Consider the following 26,458-nt stretch of genomic DNA (forward strand, 5'->3'; position numbering starts at 1 on the left):
TTGGGGGCCAGCTGGAATGCAACAGGTGCAGAAAGAATGGAAGGTAACTGTTCACGCTTCTAAGCCTGGAAGACGCTCAGAAAGCTGGCTTCATACCAGCAGGATGTGGAAAGGGTCAGACGGACAGGACGGGGGTGTCCTGCGGCCCCTCTGCCCCTCTGCCACTACCCCACACTGCACCTCCCACCCGGTTCTGAGCCTCCATGCCCACTTCTATGATCAGCCAGATGCAAAGTTTTCCATCTCGATTTTTACTGAAATATAAAAAGTGCAAAGGTAAAATACACGACTGGTGCCAAGGAAGCCATTAAGCATGAATGTGAACACTTGATTCACAGGACAGGTCCCCGCGGCCCCCAGGGTAAAGACTAGTGGAGAGGGTGGGGGGGCGGGGGACAGGAGAGAGACCAAACAGATCCACAAGGCTCCCCAGTAAATGGGATGGTGAGCAACACCTGATACACAAAGGAAGGCAGACAGCAGAAGCCTGGGCCTGGCCTGGAGACACAGCGGCTGGCAACAGCCACATCCGTCCTTGGGGGTCCCGACACACCAGTGTCCTGGGGACAGAGCCCAGTGAGGTCAGGGCCCAGGCCACGCCCAACTTGCAGACGGGGCAGGGCTGGTCAGTGAGGCCTCCACGGTGTGGGCTCTGACCGAGGCCTCAGGAAGGAGGTTCACCAGGAAGGGACAGCTGGAAAGAGGGACCTCCGCCATCACCAGGTCCAGGGGGAGGCTGCTAGAACTTACCTGGCAGGGGCCAATCTAATCAGCAAAGTCTCTACCCGGCCCCTCCAGGAGTCCGCAACTGGAGGAAGGAGCCACCAGCCATCTGAGGCCCTGAGTCAGCTAGCAGGGCCCCCCCGTGCCTCCACAACAGACGAGGCCAAGGATCTGTCCGAGTGGGTAGGGAGGAGAGGCAAGGCGGCGGGTGGGTGGGGGGCTGCTGGTCACTGGTCTGACCGGACCCTAGGGGGCTGCCAGGCTGAGAGTGGGGCGTCTCTTCTGAACAGAGGAAGGGACGCAGCCCCATCACCCAAGCTCCCAGTCCTAGCAGGAGAACCAGGGGGATGAGGACGCCCTGGGGGGCAGTACCATCTGGGAAAGGCGGACGCAGGATGTGCGGAAGAGAAGGCCGCTGTGGGACTCCAGCCTGCCGTCCGTTCACTGTGGAAGTGCCAAAGGCTGAGCCGTTAGAGGGGACATGACAGGAACAGGGTGCTGTCACCTGGGTGCTCCCTGCACCCAGACAGGGAGGAGCCTCAGCAGGGCCAGTCCAGCCAGCTTAGCCTTTCTTTCCCCAGCAGGCAGAAGGGGGAGGACCAGCCCCGGCTACCAGCCCAGCCGGCAGTGATTCTGGCATCTCCAGTTGCCAGGGAGAGAGGCAGGAGGAAGCAGGGGAGCGGCTGCTGGGGCCAGCTCCGCAGAGCCTCGCAGGAGCCAGGGACCCAAGGAGGCAGTGAGAAGTATAAGGCGAAGAGAGAAGGTCTTGTGGTTACAGTGAGGCCTCAGGGCCGGCCAGGTGGGCCAGCCAGAAAGGGAGGAGGAGCTGTCTGGGGGCAGGCTCCAGCTTCCCTCTCCTAGGGGACTCAGAGCCCCTTTTCCGGGCAGGACCCCCTGGCTCCCATAAGGCTGAAGCCAGGAGGGAGAGTCCAGAGTGGGGGCTGCCGGAGCAGGGGGCGGGTGGGGCGGGCACTCAGAGCCCCTTGGCATCGGGGCTAGGAAAGAGCTCCCCTTGGTGATCCAGGAGGAACTTAGTGAAGGTGTTGATGGGATTAATAGCCTTGAGGGTGATGGCGGCGTCCTTGGCCCATAGCAGGTTAGGGCCGAAGACGACGGCCAGGTTAGTGTTGGTCATCTTGTTCTGGTCAGAGAGGGCCGAGATCTGCGGGAGGAACGGCGGGGTTGGAGGGGGAGCTGCAGCCGGAAACCACAGACCCTGCCTCCCGCGCCGGCACCCAAGTCCAGGAGCAGCGCCCCCCGCCCCCACTCCAGGCGAGCGGAGAGGCCGGCCCCCAGCCCTACCTGCACGAGGAAGGCAGTGAGGAAACGCAGCACCAGGTAGTTCTCCTCAGGCAGCGTCTGCAGGGCCTGCAGCGTGGCCTTCACCCTCTGACTCTCGTCGATATCTGTGAGGAACGGGCGCCTGGGTCACACGGGCCCATGGCCGGACTGGTTCAGGAAGCCCTATCAGGAGGCTCGAGGGAGACCCCCAACCAGACTTTTCCTGGGCGGACAGGCGGGCTCTGAGGCCAGCTGCGACCCCACCCTGCGGACGCTGGGGAGGGGAGAGGGGGGCCACTCACTGAGGAAGCCCACCACGTGCGAGTAGAGGTCAAAGGTGAGCAGGGGCTCGGGGAGCTCGCGGAGGAATGTCTTGAGGATGACAGCCGGCAGGTGCAACTCGTTGTACTGCTCGAAGTCCACAGACAGCCCTGGAGACGCGAGGGCGGGGCGCAGAAAGGCGCTGGGCGGGGCCCGAAGCCCAGCAGCCAATCCTGGCCGCCCCCTTGGGCACAAGCCCCGCCTCCCACGAGACAGGGGCACAGGGCCTGCCGTCTGCCGAGTGGGGCCCCTGAACACACACCACGGCCATTCCTCGCCTCCCTCCAGAAACCTCATCTCAAAGTGGGTCTGGGACAAGCAGGCAGGAGTGAGACCCGTGTAATCATACCAAATGCCACAGAAACCACACACACACACACACACGATCTGCACCGGCCCTCGGGGTTCAGCACATCTCTGGGGGCCACTCACCCATGTTGTACTTATGCTGAACCTCCCGGACAACCTGGGTGTTGGCCGACCTCCGGAAAATCCCCTCCGTGGTGAGAGCTGGCAAACGGCCAGGCCTGGTGAGTCTCAGAGCTCTGCGGCGCCATGTGGACTCCCCCAACCCCTTCCGCACGCCTTGGGCTTCCCATCCGGGTCAAGGCGGGTACTGGTGCACGTGGGACCCCACCCAGCCCTGCCCCGCAGCTCCCCGAGGGCAGAGGGCGCGCCGGGCACTCACCGTGGGCCCGCAGGTAGGCAACGGTCTCCCGCAGCACAAGCGGAATGGGCTGCTGCTCTGGGTTCTTCTCCCGAAGCCTGCGGGCACGAGGTTGTGAGGGCCCTGCCGCCCTCCCGGCCCCGGATGCCGGCCCCACCCCACCTTTCGCGTACTCACTGCTGTAAGGAGACCCCGAACTGCTGGTTGGGCAGAGGGGGCCGTGGTGGCATGGGCTTGGGGGCGGTCGCAGGGCTCTTCTGTGTAGACTTGAGGAAGTCGTCATACCTAAGGGAGCAGTGGGGAGGGTCGGGCCCCTGACCTGGCTGGGCGGTCACTATGGCAACTCTTGTGTGTCAGACACTGGGCTGCCTTACATGGGTGACCTCATACAGTCCTCCAACCAACCCAGCTTTGCCCAGGAGCAAGTGAAGACTTCAAAAAGACTCATCACCGCGCAGGGAGCTGAGCTCCCCCTGTCAGACGGCAGCTTCCCACTGGCTCTCTGTTTTACACAAGGTGTGTCTGTATCTCAGGGCTACTCTCTCCCTTGTCCACCCCTTTCCCTCCCCTACTCTGTCCACCAGGGAGGAAGGCTCCAGGGTGAGAGAGCTGTACTGTGCACATAGAGCGTATTCACGTGGCCGTATAACAGAAAGGAGCACACTGTAAAGCAATTACACGCCACTTAAAACTTAAAAAAAAAAAAAAAGATTCAGTGACATAGCTTCTCAGCGGCAGATATGGGGCCTGACCTTGCTCACTCTGACCCCAGGTACTGCCTCTTTCTCATTACATCTGCGTCCTTGGTGTATCCGGGGGGGTCTCAAGGCTGCTTCTCCCCTTGGCCAGCACGCCCTCCCCGCACAGGCATGACCTGCATGTAGAGTGCCCGCTGGGCACACACAGCCCCCATCCCGGCCTCACTTGAGCACTTGGCGGGGGATCCCCAGTTGCTCCAGCTTCACATGCTCGCTCAGCTCGCTCAGGTAATTTACGTAGAAGATCTTCTGCCCGAACTTGAAGCTGTCGGTGGGAGAGAGCACGTGTGGGTCCAGGGTGGGCCAGCTCCTGCAGGCCTCCGTGCACTCTCAGCGGCCCACCCGGGTCAGGCAGAGGCCTGACCAGTCTGTCCCCAGGATGGGTGGCTTCCTGGGGACCTGCTTCACAGCTCACAGTGGGGCATGAGAGACCAGGGCCCGCCCTGGACCCACACACCTAATGATGGGCTTAAAGAGGATGAGCAGGGTCTTGATGAACATGGTGGGGTGCACGATGTACAGAGCCTTGATGTTCTTCTTGTACCTGCAGAGACAGAGCAGGCGCTCAGGGGACAGGCACAGAACTGGGCCTTGGTGTGCGTTTCCTGACTCCATGACTCGCGGTAGGCCTGCCAGGTTAAATGCCACTGCGGCCCTATTTTACATATTAGAAAACGGGCTCGGAGAGCTTAAGGAGCATGAAAGGTCACGGAGGGAGTCAGCAGAGAAACTGGGATTCAAGCCCAGGCCGTTCCAAGTTGGGAGTCTTAGTGTTCCATCTACCCAGGTTGGGGGGCACCCGCCTCCCCCAGGGCATGGAATACACACTCCTGCCCAAGCAGAGGGCAGCCCAGCATAGGGCGGAGGTGCTGGCCCCCCGGGGCCCTGGAGCTTCCCCCGAGGCCCCTACCCACTTGCGGTCAAACTCCCGGTAGGCATCCCGGAGCCAGCTGAAGGAGGGCTTGTTGTCGCTGGTGAGGCCGTGGTGTAGGTAGAGCAGCGTGTAGTCGCTCTCCACGTACTGGTCCAGGGTGTGCTTCAGGTACCTGCAAGAGACAGCCCCACTCAGGCCTGCCGTGTCCGCAGGGGAGGCCTGGGTAAGACAGACCCTGCACCCCAAGAAGCCGCCCCCTCCGCCCGCCCCCGCGGCCCACCCGGTCTATTCTGGCTGCACAACTGGTCACCATGTTGTGGTGGATAAGGAACAGCCGGGCTGGGCGAGGAATAACAGTAACAACAACAGTTCTCCTGAGCACTGACCAGAAGTCAGGAGACCAGGACTCCTACTGGAGCCACCTCACATACCTCCAGTCAAAATGGGAACAGCCTTTCCCCTCACGGGACTGCTGTGAGTCGATGATGATGGCGGTCACCATTTGTCAGGATTAAGCTTTCAGTGTCTACCGAGCACTTGGCATACACTACCTCACGCCTTCCTCATTATAATGGAGGCTGACACTATTCCCCTCTTAAAAGTGAGGGCAGTGAGGCTCAGAGAGGTCAAGCTTGTGGGAGAGCCTGGAGGTGAACTGACTCCCAAGTTTGGCCACGTTGATCATGGGACAGGTCTGCCTTTTACACCCGCAGGGCTGGCTGCGGAGCACTGTAAAAGGGGATCGGAGTGGACAGAGGACTTCCTCTCCTGCTCCAGTGTTTTTTCTGGATAGCTTGTGGACCAAGGACCCACAGTTCAAGTTCCCAATCCTCACAGCACAATACCTACCATCTAATACAAACACACACGTGGCTGCTGGGCTCATCTGAGGTGGGGAAGTAGGAAGTGAATGAATATGAATTCCAGAGAGGGAGAGGAGCCCTGGGGAAAACCCTCGTCCCGCCTGGCCTACAGCTCCCAGGTCCCAGGAGGAACGCTGCTCCATGTGGGGAGGCTGGGCACACAGGAATGCTAAGGGCTTCCAAGGAGACGCGGGGAAGGAGGAAACGAGCTGGGAAAAGTGGCCAAGGATGGGACTAAGTGCCCAGACACAATCTGACCTAACCCAGAGAGGATAACCTGAACACCGGTCCACGGGTGCCCGGCTGGGACAGCACTGGTGGGCATGTGAGTGTCTGATGCCGGATTGAGTATCTTAATTCTGATTATCATCACTGCACAATAATTTACCCCTTATACACACTGAGCACTTTGCAAAAAAAAGCTGTCACATAAAAAGAGGGCATCTTGCAACTGTAAAACAGCAAAAGTTAGGGACTTCCCTGGCGGTCCAGTGGTCAAGACTCAGAGCGTCGACTGCAAGGGGCATGGCTTCAATCCCTGGTGGGGGAACTAAGAGCCTGTGTGCTGCACAATTGATTTATTTACAAAGACAAATAAGTAAAACAGCAAAGGTTGTAGTGAAAATACACTCATTCTTTGATAAATGTTATGACATTTGGGAGGGCAATGAAGTGATGTTTATCAGAAGCTATAATATGTTCATACTGTTTGACCTGGTAAAAATGTGTCCAGGAATTTATCCCAAGGAACTAATCAGAGATGGACAGAAGTGTTTTAATAAAATTCTGTTCATTATAGCCTGTTTTATAATGGGGGGAAAAATGAGCAGCAAACTCAGTGTCCAAGAATAGGGAATTGGTTAAATAAATCACAGGACATCTATAAATAGAATACCCCACAGGATGTTTCTGCAGACAGAACCAATCTGTGAAGCTTGATGTAAGAACAGTGGTTACACTTTGGGGCAGTGACTGGAAGAGCAAAGCGAGGTCTGTGGGTGTGGATGACTTGGGTGTATTTAATTTTTGAAAATTATCAAGTAGTGTACATAATGTGCTTGCTTTCCTGGATACATATATATCGATAACAATTTTTTAAAAGGATGTCCTTGAGGAATGTCTAATGCTCAGAAGATAAAAACATTATGTAATATATAAAACTGACTATAGAGTCCAATATATGTTACAGAAAAAAAAATAGGACGTGATATATTACCAGTGGTTTTTCTCTCTAGATGGTGGGTTTATGGGACATTTTATCGCTCTCTGTACTTCTTAATCGCTATCTACATTTTTCTAAATTCTTGAAATCTATGATACAGATGAATACAATAGCATTTCATGTATATTTTCTTACCTAAGGCCCACACCAACCCGGTGAAGTGAGCACAATTCTTATTTTTATAGGGCTCAGGAGAGACCTGACCCAAGCACACAGCTAGTTAATGGCAGGGCTGGAGTTTCATTGGTCTTCTGCATCCAAGCTTCAGGCACTTTCTGTTTCAACCCCCCAGATCTGACTGGACAGCTGGGAAAAGCCAAGCCTGAGATAATCAGGCTGGAAACAAGATGACAGGACTGATGCGAGATGAAAGGTCTCCTTGCCAGCCTGGGTGGAGGTGGTAAGACAGGATGGGTGTCTTCCTGGGTAAGACAGAGGGCTTCCCGAAGCCCCCGAGTAGGGGGCAGCCTTACTCGGCAAGCTGGCTCCTGAAAATTGGGTGCTTTCCCACCTTCCTCCTCTGACTTCCTCCCACTCGGACCATCATTCGGCCAGGAGTCTGTCCCATGCCTTGCCAGATGCTGAGATAAAACCAGAGAGGAGGGCATGTGAGTCAGCCCCCCTCAGGCAGGGGTCCCTGGCCTGTTCCTGGCTGGGCCGCAGGACAGGCCCGGGCAAGGCTCTGCCTGCCTGCGCAGCTCAGGAGCCCCAGGAGGAGGGCTCCGGAGACTAGAGGGAAAGCAGTCACTCAGGACTGCAGAGACGCGGCCTGGCCCTGGCTCACAGGACTGCAGAGACTGCAAGCCGCCACCCCCGGCCCGCCCCCACACCTTTCTGCTGCAACAGCCCCAGACTGTCCCTGACCCCACACCAGCCCCTCCACATACACAACCATTCAGGACCCCCAAAGAGCCGGTAAGGGCAGGGCAGACATTCTCAACCAAGCGGAGTGCTTTGAAGTGGTCGGGAAAGGAGTGCAAGATGGGAATCTGTGCACACACGGAGGAGGAGCCTCAGGAGGAAGGCAGCTATGGCCTTGCCTCCATGAGTCCTGCACACACACGCTGTAGGCCCAGCACAGGCCCGGTGGGGGCCCAAGGACCCACACTTATCAGAACACAGCCTGTCAAACTTCCGCTTTCAATCAGCCTTCGAACTTGCCTCCAGAGATTTCCAGACCAACCAGAGCTATTTCATCCATTTGGCTATCAGAACCCACATAGGTACAGAAGTCATTTCACCAGATGTGGCACAAAATACAATTAATGGTAATTATTCATGTAAATGGTGAACAACTGTAACTGCCTCAGACTGATCATCATCTTAATCAGGCCTCATGTTTGGACAGTATCTGACTTTTCAAAGTATTTTCCCGAGCAGTATCTCACTCCTCCTAGGAACAAGGGCTGTATCATCCCCTAAGAAAAGTGAAAAGAAGCTGGAAGAGATGAAGACACTTGCCAAGGTCACGCAGATGGCTTCCAGGACTAGAAACCAGGTCTGATTCCTAGCCCACCCCCCAGATGTCAAATGGCTCGCTGAGGAGCTGCAGCTCGTGACGCCTGTGCGCCCTGGAGCCCGTGGTCCGCATTAAGAGAAGCCCCGGCGAAGAGATGCCCCAGCTCACCACAACTGGAGAAAAGCCCGCACGGCAATGAAGACCCAGCACAGTCAAACTTCAATAAAATTATTAAAATAAAAAAACACAGGGCTTCCCTGATGGCTCAGTGGTAAAGGATGCACCTACCAATGCAGGTTCCACACCTGGTCCGGGAAGATCCCAGATGCCACGGAGCAACTGAGCCCGTGTGCCGCAACCACTGAGCCTGTGCTCTAGAGCCGGGAGCCGCAGCTACTGAGCCCACGTGCTGCAACTGCTGAAGCCCAAGCACCCTGGAACCCGTGCTCCGCCACAACAGAAGCCACTGCAATGAGGAGCCCCCGCGCTTGACACAAACAGAGAAAAGCCCGTGCAGCAGCGAAGACCTGGCGCAGCCAAGGACAGATAAACAAAGTGAGACAGCCCCCTCGGCAGAAGAGGGGAGGCCTTGAGGGAGGTGGCCGGCTCGGTACTCCCAGGGCAGGAAGGGACAGGAAGGAAAATGGCCTCGCAGCAGGAGAGATCCGGGCACGCGGCCCACCACTGCCCCCCCACCCACCGTGGGCACTCACCCCAGGAGCTTGCTGTGGTCCAGCTGGTGGCTCGGGGGCATTCGGCAGGCGCTGAACACAATGATCTTCCGCCCGTACTTGTCATCTCCTAGATGTGGAGAAAGAAGACAGTAGGCACGCGATCAGCCACGAGCAGTCAGGCGAGGATCTGAAAGGGGCCAGGCCTGGAGACCCGTGCCGTTTAGCTCGGGGGCCATGCAGACAGACCTCTGTGCAGCTGCCTGCACTCGAGGGCATATCGCTGAAGAAAGAGGGACAGGGTGCTCTCAGGGTTGCTGACCCGGGGTATAAAAAATACAATATGACTTTCTGAAGAGTCATGCCTGGTGGAAAACAACCCAAATGTCCATCAGAGGATGGGTGGATAAAGAAGATGTGGTGTCTCTGTGCAGTGGACTGCTGCTTGGCAATAAAAAGGCAGGGAGCACTGATGCATGCCACATTGTGAGTGAACCTTGACACCAGGGTGCTAAGTGAAAGAACCTGAATGGAAACATGCTGTTTGGTCCCACTTATATGAGTTATGTAGGTAAATTTGTAACAAAGGAAAGCAAATCAGTGGTTACAGGTGCTGGGAGGAAGGGAGAATAGGGCCTGATGCTTATGGTTATGGGGGGTGGCATGGGTGAAACTATGGATGAAATGATGGAACTAGACAGAGGTAGTGGTTGTACAACAATGAGAATGTGCTGCTGCTGCTAAGGCGCGTCAGTCGTGTCCGACTCTGTGCAACCCCATAAACGGCAGCCCTCCAGTCTCCCCCGTCCCTGGGATTCTCCAGGCAAGAACACTGGAGTGGGTTGCCATTTCCTTCTCCAATGCATGAAAGTGAAAAGTGAAAGTGAAGTCGCTCAGTCGTGTCCGACCCTCAGCGACCCCATGGACTGCAGCCTTCCAAGCTCCTCCGTGCATGGGATTTTCCAGGCAAGAGTACTGGAGTGGGGTGCCATTGCCTTCTCCAGAGAATGTACTAAATACCACCAGATTAAACACTTTAAACCCGTTAATTTTACATTATGTAAATTTCACCATAACTAAAGAAAACAACAAAAAAAGTCACAGCCGCCAAAGCAACTGCCACACATCATCTTATAATTCCACACTTATCCCAGAAGCACCCGCTCTGAGCAGCCTGTATATGAAAAACTTCTTGGAGCCACCTTCTCAGAAAGCCTGGGGCCACCGAGGAAATCAGTCTGATGACTTAATAGTCATGTCTTGCTCTTGACTACTAACAGCACTTTCTGATTTTTACTATCAGAACTATTGGCCACAGTTGATTGATCTCTGGACATTTCTACAAATCATTTCTTTCTCCTTAAGGATATTCTAAAGAATGTGGAGTTCAGAGGAGTTTATGATGCTTTGGAAAAGTGCTCATGGTGTCCCTGAGGAATGTCTGTCCAAAATGAGTCACTATTTCATGGTCTGACCATCTGGCCTTGTCATGAAGCCGGGGAGCTTCTGAGACATGAGACAGCCTCCCAAGGTGAGATGCTCTTCCAGGGTGTGGACCAGGGACCCCAAACAAAGCCGGGTGGGGATAAGGCTCTGTCCCCCATACCCCATGTCCCAGGGCCCTTCCCTTCATCTTTAGCCTCACACTCTCCAGAGTCACCAGACCACACTCACCTAATTCCCCTCCTGCAGAGACAAATAAAAAAACCATTTACACAGCCCACATGGCCTGTCTGCCTCTCACCTCTGAGGACTAAGGGATTCCTTGACACCTCACTACTGAGTGTTCTTCTCCATGTTTAATGAACCATGGTCTTCATGATCCTTCTGGTCAGTGACTTAACCCAGGACACAGTGCTTTGCCAACGCTCTGCCCTTCTGCTCAAGGCTGAGGCAGGCTTCTGGAATGTGGGCAGCATGGCCTCAGTCCCTGCTGGTGCTCTGGCTTGAGCCCGCACCTCCCAGGCTCCTAGGAGTCTGACTATCATGTCCAGCCTCTGGATCAACCCCTCCAACAATCCCACCTCCACTCAGAACACTGCCAAGCCTCTGTCAGCCCTGAAAGGTGCTAGCCGGGGCCCTCCCAGAATTTCCTGGGTCAGGTTTCCCATCAGGCCCAGAGACTGGTTCCATTCTTCTTTCTAAACTGCCCCAACTTCCAGCTGTGGAGAATTAGAAAAATCTACCTGCACCTGTCTCTCCCGCCTTGACTCCCCTTTCCTCCTGAACCCCATCCTGAGCTGAGTAAAAGCCCCTCAGAAAGGCTCACAGGACTCTCCAGGCTTGGCCCCATATCCCCCCGTGGCAGGCTCACACTCCACATGCTTTCAGGCCAGTGCACAGCAGGTGGCTTCAGCGTCTGCCTCTCATGCCAGACAGACAGGACTTCCACCAGGCAATTCTGCTCCTCTCCACTATCTCCTCTGAACCCTTAAGACTCGTCCCAGGCAGAAGCCTGTGTCTCTCCTCCTTCCCCGGGGCAGGCCAGGGGCAATTCCCTGCGTGAACTGTCACCCGTCTTTGTCATGACGATTTGACTCTCGTGTATAACTGTCTTCGTGTCTGTCTCTTCTGGGGGTGATGAGCAGCTCACAGACAGGTGCCACCGTGTCCGTCTTTGAATGTCCAGGGCTGGTCCAGAGCCCAGCAACGTGACGGGGATTCAGGAAGCGCCGGTCGCCTAGCACAGGTCAGCCCGGCACGGTTCTATTTCTGAGTTTGCTCACAGTGCTATCTGGGTTATGAGACTGCTCTAGGCAGTTTCCCAAAGCACAGGGCAGACTTTCTCCAGACTTCACAAGCCGAGAGCCTTCTGCAAGCATTCCTGAGGAGGAGACGGCGCAGCTCCGCCCAGCAGGTCTATTTTGAAGGAGCAGGTGCCACCTGCTCTCCTTCCCAGCCTGGCCCAGATCCTGAGGTGCTGGGTTCCTTTGCGGCCAGCGGGGGTGGCTCTGCTGCCTGCTCTGATTCACTTCCCACTGACTCTGACAGAAGGAAGAGCAGGCTGGCAGGGGGCAAGGACAAAGGTTAGACTCGTGTACAGTTGGGAGCTTAATAACCCCTCAGCCTCCTACTATGAGCCTGTGGCTGGGGGAGGGGGGAGGGGGAACGCATCATCTCTCTACTCTTCTCTGAATAGAGGAAACACCCAGGGTGCAGGGGGAATGCTGGGAGGAGCCTCGAGGATTCTGAAAGACTGTCATCACTGCCTTCCAACAGTAAGGTGACCCTCACTGGCTGGTGAGTGCAGCAGACCCAGGTTCGATCCCTGGACCTGGAAGATCCCCTAGAGAAGGGAATGGCTACCCACTCCAGTATTCTTGCCTGGAGAATTCCACGGACAGTGGAGCCTGGTGGGTGGCAGCCCACGGGGTTGCAAAGAGTTGGACACGGCTGAGTGACTGACACACACACACTGGCTGGCAGACTTGAGGACTCTGGCAGGGTGGGAGGTCTGAGCTCACAGGGCCCTGGGATTTAAAGAGCTGGTAACAGGTTAAGCAAGCCACTGAGGTGAGAGGCCAGAGGCCTGTGGTTCCACCACTCAGCTGCCCCAGTACCTTGTAAATGGGACACTGGATCCTCAACCGGGGTTCCACCAATGGGCACCCACCAACGCCATGATGTTAGAGAAAAGATATTACCAGTCCACGCATGTGTTTTCTGCAAAAGAGGGCCATACCTTTCATGTCCCCAAGGAGGCCACCTGACCACTTCAAGAACCACTTCACTGGACTGTATGATCCGTGAAAGAAGGAGTGTACATTTTTCCTCAATGAATCCTCAATGCTGACTACTGGGCTTGTTCCAGAGTAAATGTTTTACAAATGCAAGTGAAGTCAGGATGGGGATGAGGGACAAAGTCGGGGGTGAGGGGGCGATCAGGGAGAGACCAGGTGGCAAGAATCTCAGAGCAGCAAGGAACGAGACATGGGTAAGCCCCAGGCCCAGCGCCTGCCCTCTCCTCCTTGGAGTGGAGCCCCAGCTGCCCAAGTCCTGGGTAGCTCGGGCATCTGCCAGTAGGCAGGGTAACTGCTCCTCCAAGGCGCATGCATAAAAAAGGCCTGGGAGTCCCCTCTTGATCTCAGAAGAGAACAGACTTCTACCCTGGAGACTGAAGGGAAAGAAGGAGCTGTGTCCCCAGAGCACTGAGGGAGAGGGCTCAGAGGGCGGGCCCGGCACTTGTGGAACAGCACCAGGAAAAGACCAGCCGCCTGAGAATGAAACCTCTGCCTTCCCCAGACACCGATCAGGAACTTCCCAGGGGAACCTGGGGGTTAGTCAGCCACAGCGCGCCTCCTCCAGCAGGCATTCTGGACGGGCCGGACCAGCACCCTCCCACGACCTGAGAGCAGGCAGCCGAGGAGGTGGGAGGTGGGAGCTGGGGCACGTTTGCACAAAGGTTAAACTGCCGGCGATACCGCAAGCCAGCTGACATCACTGTTGGTGGCTGGAAATCTGCTATTGGCAGGTAGAAACTGAAAATGCTACAAATATTACAGTAACAGGTTTTGGTTTTTTTTTTTCCTTTCTGGAGGGCCAACTATTAAACATTCACCAGCACGCCACTGGAAAGAACCCACGTGGACCAGTCAGGTTTGACTGTGGAGCATGCCAGCAAGGACAACAGAGGACTGCAGAGGAGTTGGGGCATAACTCACTGCCCCTTGCAGGAGGGGCTCCAAGGCCAGGAAACTGGACTCCCTGGACGTTGCCATAGTCTTCATCAAACAACTCTTGCTCAGGCAGTGCCAATCTGAACATCTCTCAGCAGTCAGAGAGGCGCATGCATGGGGGATGCCCCCCGAGAGGGGCCCCGAGCCAGCACTCAGGCCAGGCCATGGCTCCCAAGCAGCCCCAAGACCCGCTGTGGACAGGGCCTCCTCCCCACTCTGGGGCACCGTGCCCTTGGGGCTCTGCACATGTCCCCGCACAGCTCCCATGCTGTCAAACCTCCTGTAATCCTCTGTGATCTCCACCCGGCCCCCACCGGCGCCACCAGCTCCCAGCTCCTGGGAGTGGGGCTGCAATTAAGCTGGCCCCACCTGGCTTCCACCAAGAGCCCTTCTTGATCCACAGCCCAGAGAAGGCCAAGCACGGAGAGCCAGCAACACACCTACCTGGCTGGGCCCCCTCAGGCTCATCACACCCTGGAGAGACAGAAACAAGTTGCCGCTCGGCTCGCGAGGGTCACATCCGTGGCGGGCTGGGGGCAGCCTACCCCGCTGTGCCGGTGACTTGGGCACATACGCCAGGAGGAGGTCAGGAGACAGACTCCTTCACATCAGACACTCCCAACCAGGTCCATATCCTGGAGCGGGGAAAATTCTAAACCTTCAAGGGACCCTCCTGTTGCTCAGGGCAGGACCAGATCACTAAAGAACTCTCAGCCTTGCTTAAGTAGAGCTGAGAGAGGCCACCGCCAAGTTCTCTAAACCAGACCAGGGTAGGCGTCAGGGACATCGATGCCAAGGAAACACCTTGAAACGTTAGGGACAACCCTCTCAACTTCCCCACCCCTCCCCGAGCCCAGCATTCAGGAGAGACGGGGCTCCTTTCCCCTTCCCTGTGGCCAGATGCCTCCAGGTACCCCTCGGCCAGCACGGCGCAGGGCTCCAGGGGCCACAAGCCATCTGGCTCCCTTAGGCAGGAGGGGCTGGCTTCCTTAAGTGCGGGCTGGGGGGCAGGGGTGCTCACCTGCCACCTCCACGATCTGGTGCCGGGCGACGTCGTAGTAAGGGTCATCCCACTTCAGGTGTGTGACAGGCTCTGGGGAGCTGCTCTTGGAGTCATCTGAGGAACACGGCAAAGTCAGGGGATGAGCCAGGGGCTGTGCTAACGTCCCCCTCTGAGATTCGAGCTCTCTGGCCCTTTCCCAGGTAAGGCCTGTGCCCCAGCCCCACCCTCATCTGATCTGACCTGCTCTGATGGGGGCTGATCTGTTTGCCCCCACCTCATCCTCCCAGGGTCTTCCTTCCACAGGAAGTGCAGGGGGGTCTCCCCTTCTAAGGCACCCAAGGCTGCTGACATTGGGCCGCGCCCACCTGACTTGGGAAAGTCGGGCATTTCGTCTGAGGGCCAGTTCTTCTCATCGATGGAAGCTAGCTTCAGCTGGTTCAGAGCCTGGCTGGGGTCATCCAAGGTCAGGTCGTCCTGCAGCTCTGAGAGCGGGTCCATGGCCAAGCTTGCACCCCACAGCTCCACACGGCAGAACCCACAGAGAACCCTGAGAGACAGAAGGGAGCTGGCTGCTCAGTGAGACACTCTCTTCACCCATGACTTCCTCCGGCCCCGACTCTTTGCTCCCCTGTTCTGTCCCTGTTCCTCAACATCTCTCCCCCGTGCCAAGAGCGCCATGGAGTGCCTGGCTTTCCTGGCTCCATGGTTTTCTGGCACACTGTCAGGAAAGGCAGCTGGGGCAACAGAGGGCACGGCTCAGTGCCCACCGTCAGGCCCCTCCAGCTGGATGTGGAAGGGCTGCGTCACACCCTGCACTGCCCATTGCCCCGCTGGGTCAACCTTGCCATCCAGCTGCAGAGGGTCAAGGCCCGTGCCCCTCTCCTCCAGGGTCATAGGGCACGGACGCCTCCCAGACCCCAGTAGTTACGGGGAAAAGATTGCGCAAGAATCTAAGGAGCACAGGGTTGCTCCAGATCCCTGCGTGAAACATGTCAGCTGTGGTCCTGGAAGCAGGAGGTGGCCAGAGGCAAAGGAAAAAGGCCACAGCCAAGGGGCCCAGCTGGGTTTGCCCCAGAACAGAATCGAGCAGCAGGAAATGCAATCTGCCTGCCAGTCACCACGGACAATCTGCAGGCTCCTGGAGGCTCCCAAGCCCACTCTACTCTGTGGGGACCTCCTGATGCCGGTCTCAGACCACCTTAAGGATCGGAGAGTACAGATGGGGAAGGAGGAAGCGCACGATACCCAGAGTGCAGAGATCCGGGAGGTGGAAACCAGCACAGCCGCTGCCACAGGCGGGCAGGGAGAAGAGCCAGCTCCGACGTTGGGTCTGCTCGGGTCTGGGGTCTGGCCTTAGGGACGCGGACGCGGCTGCATGCAGCCTGGACGCGGCACCTTCTGCCCTCGGCCCTGACGAGAAGTTTACCCCTTCTGCCTTCACCAGCTCACCAGATGTGTGAGGGAGGGGAGTTTTAATTCAACCCATTCGGCCAACCCCGCAGGAGAGGCTGCTCTAAGTCCACTGCATTCCTGGAGCCCCGAAAATGACATATATGGTCAGAGACTCAGCAGGGCAGATAAGGAGTGCAGACAAGACCCAGACGCGGGTAGGGGAGAAGAGGCGAGAACTGTGGGCCCAGATCCAGACCCTGGACACCTCTGAGCAATGTGACAACCTCCTGTGCATGTCTTGGCAAAGATTCTGGATGGCAAACCAGCAGCTCCCTACTTCCTTATGTAGCAACAACCTAGCAACAACTACCCTGTTACCAGAGCAACCACACTGCTTCAGTGGTAAAAGCTCTTTGAAGGTCTGGAGCCAAAACTGAGCCACCGAACAACTCCCCTGCCCCACCCAAAAAACACACACCACAACTTCTTTTTCTTCCTCTTCCTGTCCTCTGGCCTTACCTGCTACCCTTATTCACTGCTTATCACCAGAGCACAAGTTCCTTTCCATAAACGCAAGAAAGATGTCCTTTCTTGTTTGGGAATGCATTTCTCCCACTGAGTGCCGCTGTACCCCTCACCCCAGCTCCCCATTCCGTTTCGACCCTCCAACACCTAATTCAGGAATAAGCATCGCCCCAGCATTCAGCCAGGAGGCTGTGAAGGCTCCCCCAGGGGGGCCCCTCTCGCCAGGTAACAGGGACAGAATGCAGCTCACAGGAACCCTCTCCAGGCCTGAGCCTTCTCTCCATCCCTTCTGCTGGGTTATTGCCCAGACACCAAGAGTTCCTTCAGCCCTGCCCCCAGCTGTTCCAGAGAAGTCTTCCTGCTCACGGTGGGTATTTGATGCTGTGGAAAAGGCATGGGATGAGATACACCAAGACCTGGGCCATAGAGCTGTGTGGGTCACAAAATGCTGAGCAAGTCCTCTTCCTATCTAGGCCTAATTTCCTCGTCTACAGAAGTGAAGGTTCCTCCTAGAAATATAATTGTCCAGTGTTCTAAAATACTTATGCTAAAGTGGACAACAGGATTAGAAGAAACAGCTGGGAGTTGAAGTATGTATGAGGGAGGGAGAGGGACACTTTCTCAAAGGGAGATGAGCTTAACCCCACCTCTTCCAGTAAATGTTGCATTTTGCCAGTTCTTCCAAACTGACCTCTCCCCTGCCCCATAACCTCCTTTTCCAGCACAACTAATCATTCTTGTTTCCCCCTCCCAGCCAGTCTGGCCTCTCTCATCACTTTCCAACCAACAGCTCTTGCCCAAGTGAGCCCAGAAGCTCAGCTCCCATTCAGTGGGAGGGGAAGGGAAGCTAGTACAGGGAAATTGGAACATAAAATAGTGGAAAAGAAGTATCCTGGCTGCCCAAGACTCCTGTCGCTTACAAGTCCTGCACCACTCTGCAAAACACTCTTTTTGTTATTTAGTCAGTCATGTCCGACTCTTTTGTGACCCCACCAGCCTCCTCTGTCCATGGGGATTCTCCAGGCAAGAATGCTGGAATGGGTTGCCATTTCCTTCTCCAGAGGATCTTCCCAACCCGGAGATGGAACCCATATCTCCTGCATTGCAGGTGGATTCTTTACCACTGAGCGACCTGGGAAGCCTTTACTCTCAGGGTAAATTTTCCCTTCTCAGTTGGTAAAATGTCGAACTTTACAAAAATCTTCAAGAATCATTTTAGGCAGAAGTCCTGGAGCTCTCTGAAATTCTGGAGAAATTAGTGGCTTTTTCCCTCAGCAAAATCAGCACATGTGCGAAATCTTGCATGAAATTTAAGGGATTCACAGGCCCTCTGAGAATTCCTGTTTAAGAAAGCCTGCCTGACCTACTCAAAATTACATTTGGCACAGAGTAGATGCTCAGTTATTTTTTTGAATAACAAAACAAGTCAATTTGTATCCTAAGAGGAAAAGGGAACCAACCATCCATGAGCTGGATACAAATTATCTTTTCACAACAGCACCAGTGAGGTATGTAAAACAAGAGAGGTATGTAAAACCCATTACAGTTTGAGAAACCTCTATGGGGTCGCATGGAGTTGGACACGACTGAAGCGACTGGGCAGCAGCAGCAGCAGCAGCACCATAAAAAATAAAATAAAATAAAATAAATAATAATAAGGCAATTGCTTAGGGTCATACAGCAAAGTCAAGATTCTAATCCATGTCTACCTTAAGGTGGTCCCTTTGTGCAGGTCAATTCCTTCAATACTTCTCTAAGGGACTGTTATTCAAGCGATTCTCAAGGTTCTACAAAAAGGGCAAAGTAAAGCTTCTTCCCTAATCTTCTCCGTGGATAACTGGAATAAACAACATGAAATCGTATTCTCTGGCGTTGGGATCGCCCTCCTAGGTGGGACTCCAGAACTGTGAAAATGCAAATCTCACAACACAGCGGCAAAACTTCCAACTACAATCACGGTTTACCAAAACCGGCTTGGGTTTAAGTATCCCATGTCACGAATACGAAAATATAACCCGAGAAATGGCAAAGGTGGACTACTTCTTCCCCCAAACCTCTTGGTCTTCGTGCTTGCCCAGCTGGGACCAGGGAGACTTCCCCTTCCCACGAGCTTGCTCAATGACAGCCAGCGAGGCGGCCAGGAACGAGGAAGTAAAGTCCTCTCACTTCAGATCCGAGTGGAGCAAAGCCCGCGCAGCGGGAAGGCCAGGTTCCCAGGCCCCACTCCATCCTCGCTCCCTTCCGCGGTTCTGCTCCGATCCTCCCCATCCGAACCCCCTTCCTTCAGAAGATCTGACCGGTCCCTTTCCCGTCCCCGTCACCCCCAGGGAGACCCAGCACCCCGCAGCTCACCGTGGAGGGGCACCGCTCTCCCTGCCACGCCTGTCAAAGATCTGCAAACATCCGGCTCTTCTGTCTCACGGGGAACCGCCCCCTCGCAGTCCCTTCGCTCCCCAGCCACTTCCGCCACACCTCCAATCCACTTCCGACCTGCGCCGGGTCCCAACGAGGCCTTCGCGGAAGCTCCTCCCCTTCCGTACGTGCCTGCGTACGTGCCCGCCAGGAAAGGAACAGTGTCACTGTTCGAGTGGTCCCTACCGGGGGAAGCGCCTAGAACAATTAGTTCCTCTTTACCGGATACTCAGATCCCCGGGGGGACCTCCCGAATTCTAAGCTCGTATTGTTCTCGGACAGAGATTGGCCTCACCAAGTACTCCCAAACCCCCGGTCCTCTGCACCCGTGAGGTCTGACTCTTTGGATTCTTTCCCGAAAGGGAATTTGGATGTCCGTGACGGTTCCTCAGGGGGAAGCTGAGAAGGCGAAGCTCACTTCCGGCGGAAGGAGGCTTTCTGACCCGGGATGGAGGCGACAGAGGAGCTGCTCTTGGGGAGGGGGAGACTGCAGTTAGGTGAGTGACCTGCGGGTGTTTCCGACCCTCCGCTCTGCTCTGGCAACTCCGGACGTTCTCTGGTCAACTCTTTATTCCCTGACCGGTTTCCTCCCGAGCCTGGCGTCCCCCTCCGGTGCCCTCCGAATAATCGCTGGGGCCTTCTTAAGAGCCCTCGAAGCGGAGGGCTCTCTTGGAACCCTTAGAGATCCCTCAGACTCCTAAAGCCTAGCTGGACTTCGCGTTTCCTTCCTCACCCACCCTTTCGGCACCCCCACCACCTCTTGGGCCGCTTCCTCTCTCCCCGCAGCCCCCGATCCACTCCTGGGCCCGGACTCGGGATGGAGTCCTCCCAGCGAAGGCTGTGCACCGGGACTCAAAGACGTCCCGCCCGGACCGACCCGAGCCATCCTCGCTCTGAAGAGCCTCCCCCGGGGCTTGGCCCTTGGCCCCTCACTCACCGCGGAGCAGCGCCTGGGGGTCTGGTGTGTCGGCGAACCCTTGCAGCCGGGACTGCTCTGGGGGCCGCTGGAAGAGGAGCCTGTCTCCGAGCAGAAGGGAAATGGAGTGGAACCAAAGCGGAAGGAGGTATTGAGGGATAGGCGTCTCCTCATCGTGGTTGAAAATTAGACGTTTCCAGATAACGTTCCAGTTTGTTAGAAGGTGCAGGGTATTTCAAGAGATAGGAAGTGGTTTGTGCCCGGTCTCTCAGGGATTGTTTCCCCTCTCTTGTGGTAACTAAGGAGGTGCAAAAAGTTTTTAAAAGGTAGGTTAGTAGAGGGGACTGACGATCCAGTGGTTAAGATTCTCTGCTTCCACCGCAGGGGGCAGGGGTTTCATCCCTTATCCTCTGGGAATCAAGGTCCCACGTGCCACTGTGGCACGGCCGAAATGTAAAAAAGAAAAGAAAAGGTGGATTAGAGGAGTGTCAGTAATCCCAAAAGTCAAGAGCAAAGGTTTTTGGAATTACAAAGCCATGGAGTTAAATCCCAGCCTTGTCATATAACTAGTTCTGTGCCGTGCCTCATTGAACTCATAGGTAAGTCTTACTGCTTGTGCTGTTCAGTTTAGTAATCCTCCACACTACTGAGCGGCTTCACTTTCACTTTTCACTTTCATGCATTGGAGAAGGAAAGGGCAACCCACTCCAGTGTTCTTGCCTGGAGAATCCCAGGGACGGGGGAGCCTTGTGGGCTGCTGTCTATGGGGTTGCAGAGTCTGACACGACTTAGCAGCAGCAGCCGCACCTTGGGAGGACGTGAGGGACAGTTTTTTGGTTTTGGCCTTTATTGAATGAAAACTCAAACAGTGTAGTCCTGGAGCAGCAGACCAGCGACCATTAACCTCCCAGGGACTTCATCTTAGATCTCTCTCAGGAAAGCTTCCATCAGGGTTTGTTGTTGTTGTTTGTTTCACCTGGCCCCCTCCAGCACATGGGAGAAGGACTTTTATTGGTTTATTTCAGGACGTGTCACTAGGCTCATGGGGAGACGTGTGTGCTTGTGAGCAGAGTGCAGGCTGGACTAGGTAAGTTACAGGAGAGTGTGTAGTGGAGATGCTCCTCTGGGGCCTGTTGTAGTGGCAGGGGGTGGAGCCGGAAGTGGTCTGTAAGTCCCACCCAGGGATCTTTTGCAGTGAGGGTTCCCAGAGGCCCAGGGTCCTCTAGGACTCAGACTGTCCAGGAGCTGGGGCTTCCAGGGAGGGCCACTGGAAAGGGAGCTCCTGGGCTAGCCCGTGCTCTGCTTTGCAGTTTTGTGCAGCTGGGCATGCTGGAGGGTGAGGGAAACGTGGCCCCAGTGCGGATCGGCGAGAGGCTGCACCTGCAGGTGTCCCGGCTCGTGCCACCGGGCTTTGAGCTGCGGCTGTGGCCCCAGCTTCCCTCCGAGGGCCCGAGCCCCACCCAGCCCAGGCTAGAGGAAGCGTCGTCTGCAGCGGCGGTGACAGAAGTGGAGTCTGCCGTGCGACAGGAAGTGGCCTGCCCCGGGGAGGATGCAGCGAAACCTTGCCCAGGTAAGTGCCAGATAAACGCTGGCTTCCCACGTTTTCACCTGAATTACCTGTGTTGATAAGATAAAGCAGAGCTCACGGTGTAAGATGGCAGGGGAGAACAGTAGCTTTTCTGAGGGGAAAGGGCAAAGCCTGGATATTTATTGAAATTTGAAAGTGTGGTATAAGGTGGATTTTCCAGTATGGGATAGGGGTGGGGTATGATCAGGCTTGGCGTAAGGATCATGACATAATGACAGGGGCTCAGGATCATGGACGCAGCAAGACTAGAATTTTCAGGTGAGAGGTTTAAGGAGTTTGGGGGATGTAAACTCACTGGATGCTCTTTTTGATGAATAATGAGTCTTTTCCATGGAATGAACAGTATAGTTGACTCTTGAACAGCACAGGAGTTAGAGACATTGGCTCTCTCTGGGCAGTCAAAAATCTGAATACAACTTACAGTTAGGCCTCCATATCCAAGGTTCCATATCGGTGATTCTGCATCTAGAGAGTCATCCACCCATGATTGCGTAGTGCTGTGGTTGAAATTCCTGTTGAAACAAATCCACGTGTAAGTGGGCTGTGCAGTTCAGAGCTGTGTTGTTCAAGGGTCAGCTGTATAGATGTTTGCATGTTTTATCTTCCTGAGTTAAGTTTCCCAGAACAGTAAGGTCACCTGGATGAAGACAGCAAGCTGTGTGTAAAGTTCCCAATTTTCTTACTTTTTTTTTTCTGTCTGGGCTGGGGATGTGGGTTCCTTTATTTTGAGATGAGCTAAAGTGAGGAGGTGGTGGTCTCAGCTCATCAGAAATGCCTGCCTGTGCCAAGAGGGAGCACAAGGGCACTCTGGGATGGCCTTCTCTAGGAATCACTCAGATGTCTAGAACACCGCGGTTCTCAGGAGAGTCTCCCCAGAAGGCCCCTGAGACTGGCCAGAAACAGAGCACATGGCTCATGCTCCAGGGAAGAGTCGGTGTCATGGCTCCCTCCGCCGTTCAGGGGCGGAGGAGGAGAAGATGTATTCTTAGAACTTCCTGGTGAGACCACCATGACCACCTGCTACCGTCTCTACTAAGCCCAGCGCCCTACTCTTGCCTTGCAGATCCCGGTCACCAGTCACCCCCCAGCATGCAGGCAGAGAGTGTGGTGAGCCCTGGACTTACGCCCCAGACCCAGGCCCGGGTTCCCAAGGAGAACCAGCCACTTGGCCCACTGCCTACAGATGACAGCGTGGACGAGGAGGACCCGCCCCAGACCCAGACGCCTCCTGAGCCTCAGAGCAGCTCTGCTCCCCAGCAGGGCCCTGCAAGGGGTGAGGCCAGTTCCTCCTCTTCTGACAGGGCCCCCCAGCTGTGTGCTCACCTGGTCAAGAAGTTGCGGAGCCCCAGCGGTCAGCACCCACCCAGAGCGAAGACCTCAGAGCCCGGGGCCCAGGTGACTGGAGAGCCACAGCGCCCTGGCTTCCCTGCACGCCTGCGGAGCCCCTCTGGCCCGGCGGGAGGCTCCCCGAAACAGGGCCGACGGTACTGCTGTGGGGAGTGTGGCAAGGCCTTCCTGCAGCTCTGCCACCTGAAGAAGCATGCGTTCGTGCACACGGACCACAAGCCCTTCCTTTGCACCGAGTGCGGCAAGAGCTACAGCTCAGAGGAGAGCTTCAAAGCCCACACGCTGGGCCACCGCGGCGTGCGGCCCTTCCCCTGCCCGCAGTGCGACAAGGCCTACGGCACCCGGCGGGACCTCAGAGAGCACCAGGTGGTCCACTCTGGCGCCCGGCCCTTCACCTGCGAGCAGTGTGGCAAGGCCTTCGCCCGCCGGCCCTCCCTGCGGCTGCACCGCAAGACGCACCAGGCGGCGGCGGCCCCCGCCCCGTGCCCCTGCCCCGTGTGCGGGCGGCCCCTGGCCAGCCAGGGCTCGCTGCGGAACCATATGCGGCTGCACACGGGCGAGAAGCCCTTCCCGTGCCCACACTGCGGCCGCGCCTTCCGCCAGCGGGGCAGCCTGCGCGGGCATCTGCGGCTGCACACGGGGGAGCGCCCGTACCGCTGCCCGCACTGCGCCGACGCCTTCCCGCAGCGGCCCGAGCTGCGGCGCCACCTCATCTCCCACACGGGCGAGGCCCATCTGTGCCCCGTGTGTGGGAAGGCGCTGCGGGACCCGCACACACTGCGCGCCCACGAGCGCCTGCACTCAGGGGAGAGGCCCTTCCCCTGCCCGCAGTGTGGCCGGGCGTACACGCTGGCCACCAAGCTGCGGCGCCACCTCAAATCCCACCTGGCCGACAAGCCCCACCGCTGCCCCACCTGCGGCATGGGCTACGCGCTCCTACAGAGCCTCAGGCGGCACCAGCTCAGCCACCAGCCCGGGGCCCCCGCCAGCCTGCCCTGTGTGCCGCCCGCCACTCCCGAGCCCACCGTGGTGCTCCTGCAGGACGCAGGCAGCGAAGGGGACAGTGCCCTAGCCCAGGACATCTTCGAGGTCACCATTTCCCAGAGCCAGGAGAAGTGCTTTGTGGCGCCTGAGGAGCCGGGCCCTGCCCCCGGCCTGGTGCTCATCCACAAGGACCTGGGCTTCAGCACCTGGGCGGAGGTGGTGGAGGTGGAGACGGGCAACTGACAGCCTCGCCTTACCCCACAGAGCTCTGAGAGAGGCTCGGGTATCTGAGCGTGGGTGCACTTTCTCTCTGGGCTCCCAATAGAGGCCAGTCTGTGAGAAGCAGGTCAGGGACTTCCCTTCCCGTTTCCAGACAACCACATTGTTCCCCAAGACCCTCAATAAGGTGAACCACTTACGGATCTTCTGTGAAGTTTTCCTGTCAGCCCATAGGGGGCTTGTTCTGCCCGCCTCCCTGGGAACTCCTTGAGGTGCCGGTTTGATCATTGCGGAGGTGGTCCTGCCTGGCCACGTAGTACCAGGTTCTGTCTCTCCCACCCAGCTCCCCAAGGGACGTCTGTGTACTTCTCTTTGGTCCTAAATAGGATGACTCTGAGGGTTAAAAGGCCAGAGAGACTTGGCTCACTGCTCACAAGTCTCTGGGTCAGACTGAAGGTTATTTTGGCAGCTTTTGTCCCTACCTAAGGGCTGTGAGGGTGGCTTTTGTTCTGCGCTGAGCTCACCAGACTCGAGGTGTCTGGGGCCAGGTCTGCACCTTCTGTGCGTCTGGCCAAAGGCAACTCTGTGGAGGGCAAGAGCAAAGAACGAACATGTGTTTTGAATCAACAGAGTGGGCCTGGCCTGCCTGAGTTGCCGGGGACGTGGCTGTGAATGAGGCAGAGGCGGCGCGCTTTGCAGAGCACGGGTCTGCAGGAGCGAAGAGCACTGGAGGAGTTCAGGGAGCAGTGCTTCCCAGTGCTGTGAACCTGTTGAATGGGGTGGGTCAGCTTGGCATCAGGGAGGGCGCCCACAGGAGATGATAATAAACACCCTTCTTTGTGGGCCAGTCCGTTCTGTGAGTTTACTTATATAACCCTCACAGCAGTCTGGTGAGGTGAAGAGGAATGAAGAGCTTTCAGCGTCCTGCCCAGAGTGACAGAGCTGATTCAAATCCATGGAGTCTGGCGCGGGAGTCAGGCTCTTGCCCTCCACGCTCTGCTGCCCTGCATTTCAGCTGCCATGTGGTGGATGAGTTGGTGCAGGGGAAGGTGGGCGTGTGGGGAGCTGGTTATGAAAATACCCTGGTGAGGGTCTGGAGCGTGAGCCCCTGAGACCAGTGTGGCTGGAACAGGGAATGAGGGGCGAGGAGGCAGGGCCAGCTCACATGGGCCTTGCTTCAGGAGTTTGGAGTTTATTCTCAGGCTGTTGAGGGGCTCTTCGAAGGGTGGTGAGCAGGGGGATGGGAGATTGGTATTTAAAGAAACCCCTGGAGAGGATGAGTGGGCGAGAGGCAGGTGTGGGAAGTCAGTGAAGTGGCGGGGAAAGTTGGCAGCAGTGGGAGTGGTCACTGACCCAGCAAACTGCGCTTCCTGTGCGCTGGGCGTCTGGGGTAGCAGTAACAACTGTCTCTGTAAAGAGCCAGGAAACAAATACATACCAGGTCACGGTCCTTGCAGCAAAGAGTAACGCAAGGAGGGGCTGGAATGGGGAGCGAGACTCCACGAGGGTGATCAGGAAAGGCCTCCAGTAAGGAGACAGACCACCCCGTGGAGAAGAGGGAGCCTGGTCAGCGTCTGCAGACAGAGCCGGGCTCCAGGCGGAGGGAGCAGGGCCGCCAGGGCCCAGCGAGTTCAAGCAAGAGCAAGGGCCAGCGTGGCCCAGGCAGGGTGGGGAAGGATACGGGCTGGGCAGCGACTGTAGGTGGTGGCCAGGGCTTGGTGTGACATGTTCTCTGGAAGTAGAAGCGACTGAATTCAGAGAGGGAGAGAGAGCTCTGGCTCCCACTTTATGACTTAGGAATTTAGGTGGCCCTGGGGTGGGAGCAGGACAGCTGTGATCTGGGCTGGGCTGGGCTGGGTTGAGGAGATTGCCAGTTAGCAGGAATGGCACCACCTGTGGGGAGAGGGGAAGCCCCACAGGAGGGACTAAGGCAGCCTCTGATGAAACCGGAGAACCTGGCGCGTGTGAGTCATGGAAACTGATGGAAGAGCATCTTGGCAAGGAGGAAGAGGAGGGCGCTGATGGCCGTGCCTGTTGAGAAGGTGGAAATTTGCAGAAGCTGCCAGTGAGCTGAGTGAGGGCAGCTGGAAGCCAGACTGGAGACTGCTCTGAGAAGGGGGAGACAAGAGAGACAGGGAGCTCACATTCTTGTTCCCTCCTCCTGACCTGCAAATTGGGTGTCGTGCCCCCCATTTCACAGACAAGAAACCAATTCAGAGCGGGGTGGTCCCAGCTGAGACCAGTCAGAGCCAGGATTGCAACGTGGCATGCCCTCCGGCTCCCCATCACTCGATCATGGCGCCACAAGCAGCCGTGTGTCTCCTGCTTGGCCACTGACTCATTCATCCACCCACCCAGCCTGAATAACTTCTTGGCAGAGCATCATTCTGAGATTGTCCAAGGAGAGGGAAGACAGCGAGAGACGGTGACGATCTGCGGAAAGCAAGCCCACACCATCCAAAACCTGAAAAACAGCTTCTAATAATAGTTTTGAGTCAGCCAACCCCCTGACTCAGCCTGGTAGGTCTTATTCTTTTCCGTCTCCAGTTTCGGGCAG

General features: G+C 56.5%; 2 protein-coding genes and 1 long non-coding RNA gene across 8 annotated transcripts; 1 reads left to right on the forward strand and 2 right to left on the reverse strand.

Moving 5' to 3' along the window:
* Window positions 1-235: 235 nt before the first annotated feature.
* On the reverse strand, window positions 236-19,195 carry ARHGAP1 (Rho GTPase activating protein 1). 5 transcript variants are annotated; one of them, XM_055547021.1, is made up of 14 exons: window positions 19,143-19,195; window positions 14,884-15,065; window positions 14,537-14,632; window positions 13,960-13,989; window positions 8,882-8,969; window positions 4,665-4,796; window positions 4,208-4,294; window positions 3,917-4,015; window positions 3,170-3,277; window positions 3,014-3,090; window positions 2,758-2,835; window positions 2,307-2,435; window positions 2,026-2,129; window positions 236-1,885 (listed from the first exon to the last, which is right to left on the reverse strand). In XM_055547021.1, exons 2-14 carry the CDS (start codon window positions 15,014-15,016, stop codon window positions 1,697-1,699), a joined length of 1,350 nt encoding a protein of 449 aa, XP_055402996.1. In that variant the 5' UTR covers window positions 15,017-15,065; window positions 19,143-19,195; the 3' UTR covers window positions 236-1,696. The 5 variants fall into 5 exon arrangements, with proteins under 5 accessions (XP_055402996.1, XP_055402994.1, XP_055402995.1 ...); XM_055547019.1 differs by lacking the exon at window positions 19,143-19,195 and adding an exon at window positions 18,788-18,938; XM_055547020.1 differs by lacking the exon at window positions 19,143-19,195 and adding an exon at window positions 18,788-18,938 and having other exon boundaries at window positions 14,884-15,083.
* On the forward strand, window positions 19,135-24,751 carry ZNF408 (zinc finger protein 408). The gene is made up of 5 exons (XM_055547016.1): window positions 19,135-19,344; window positions 19,634-19,911; window positions 20,789-20,850; window positions 21,074-21,333; window positions 22,415-24,751. The coding sequence occupies exons 1-5, from the start codon at window positions 19,296-19,298 to the stop codon at window positions 23,923-23,925; spliced, it is 2,160 nt and encodes a 719-aa protein (XP_055402991.1). The 5' UTR covers window positions 19,135-19,295; the 3' UTR covers window positions 23,926-24,751.
* Window positions 19,970-25,449, reverse strand: LOC129627637 (uncharacterized). Of its 2 annotated transcripts, none has more exons than XR_008702653.1 (4): window positions 25,340-25,449; window positions 24,102-24,279; window positions 21,773-21,863; window positions 19,970-20,198 (listed from the first exon to the last, which is right to left on the reverse strand). It is a non-coding gene; the product is annotated as an uncharacterized LOC129627637 (long non-coding RNA). The 2 variants fall into 2 exon arrangements; XR_008702652.1 differs by lacking the exon at window positions 25,340-25,449 and adding an exon at window positions 24,384-24,495.
* Window positions 25,450-26,458: the final 1,009 nt, after the last annotated feature.

Source organism: Bubalus kerabau, chromosome 15, assembly GCF_029407905.1.
Source record: "Bubalus kerabau isolate K-KA32 ecotype Philippines breed swamp buffalo chromosome 15, PCC_UOA_SB_1v2, whole genome shotgun sequence".
Lineage (NCBI taxonomy): Eukaryota > Metazoa > Chordata > Mammalia > Artiodactyla > Bovidae > Bubalus > Bubalus kerabau.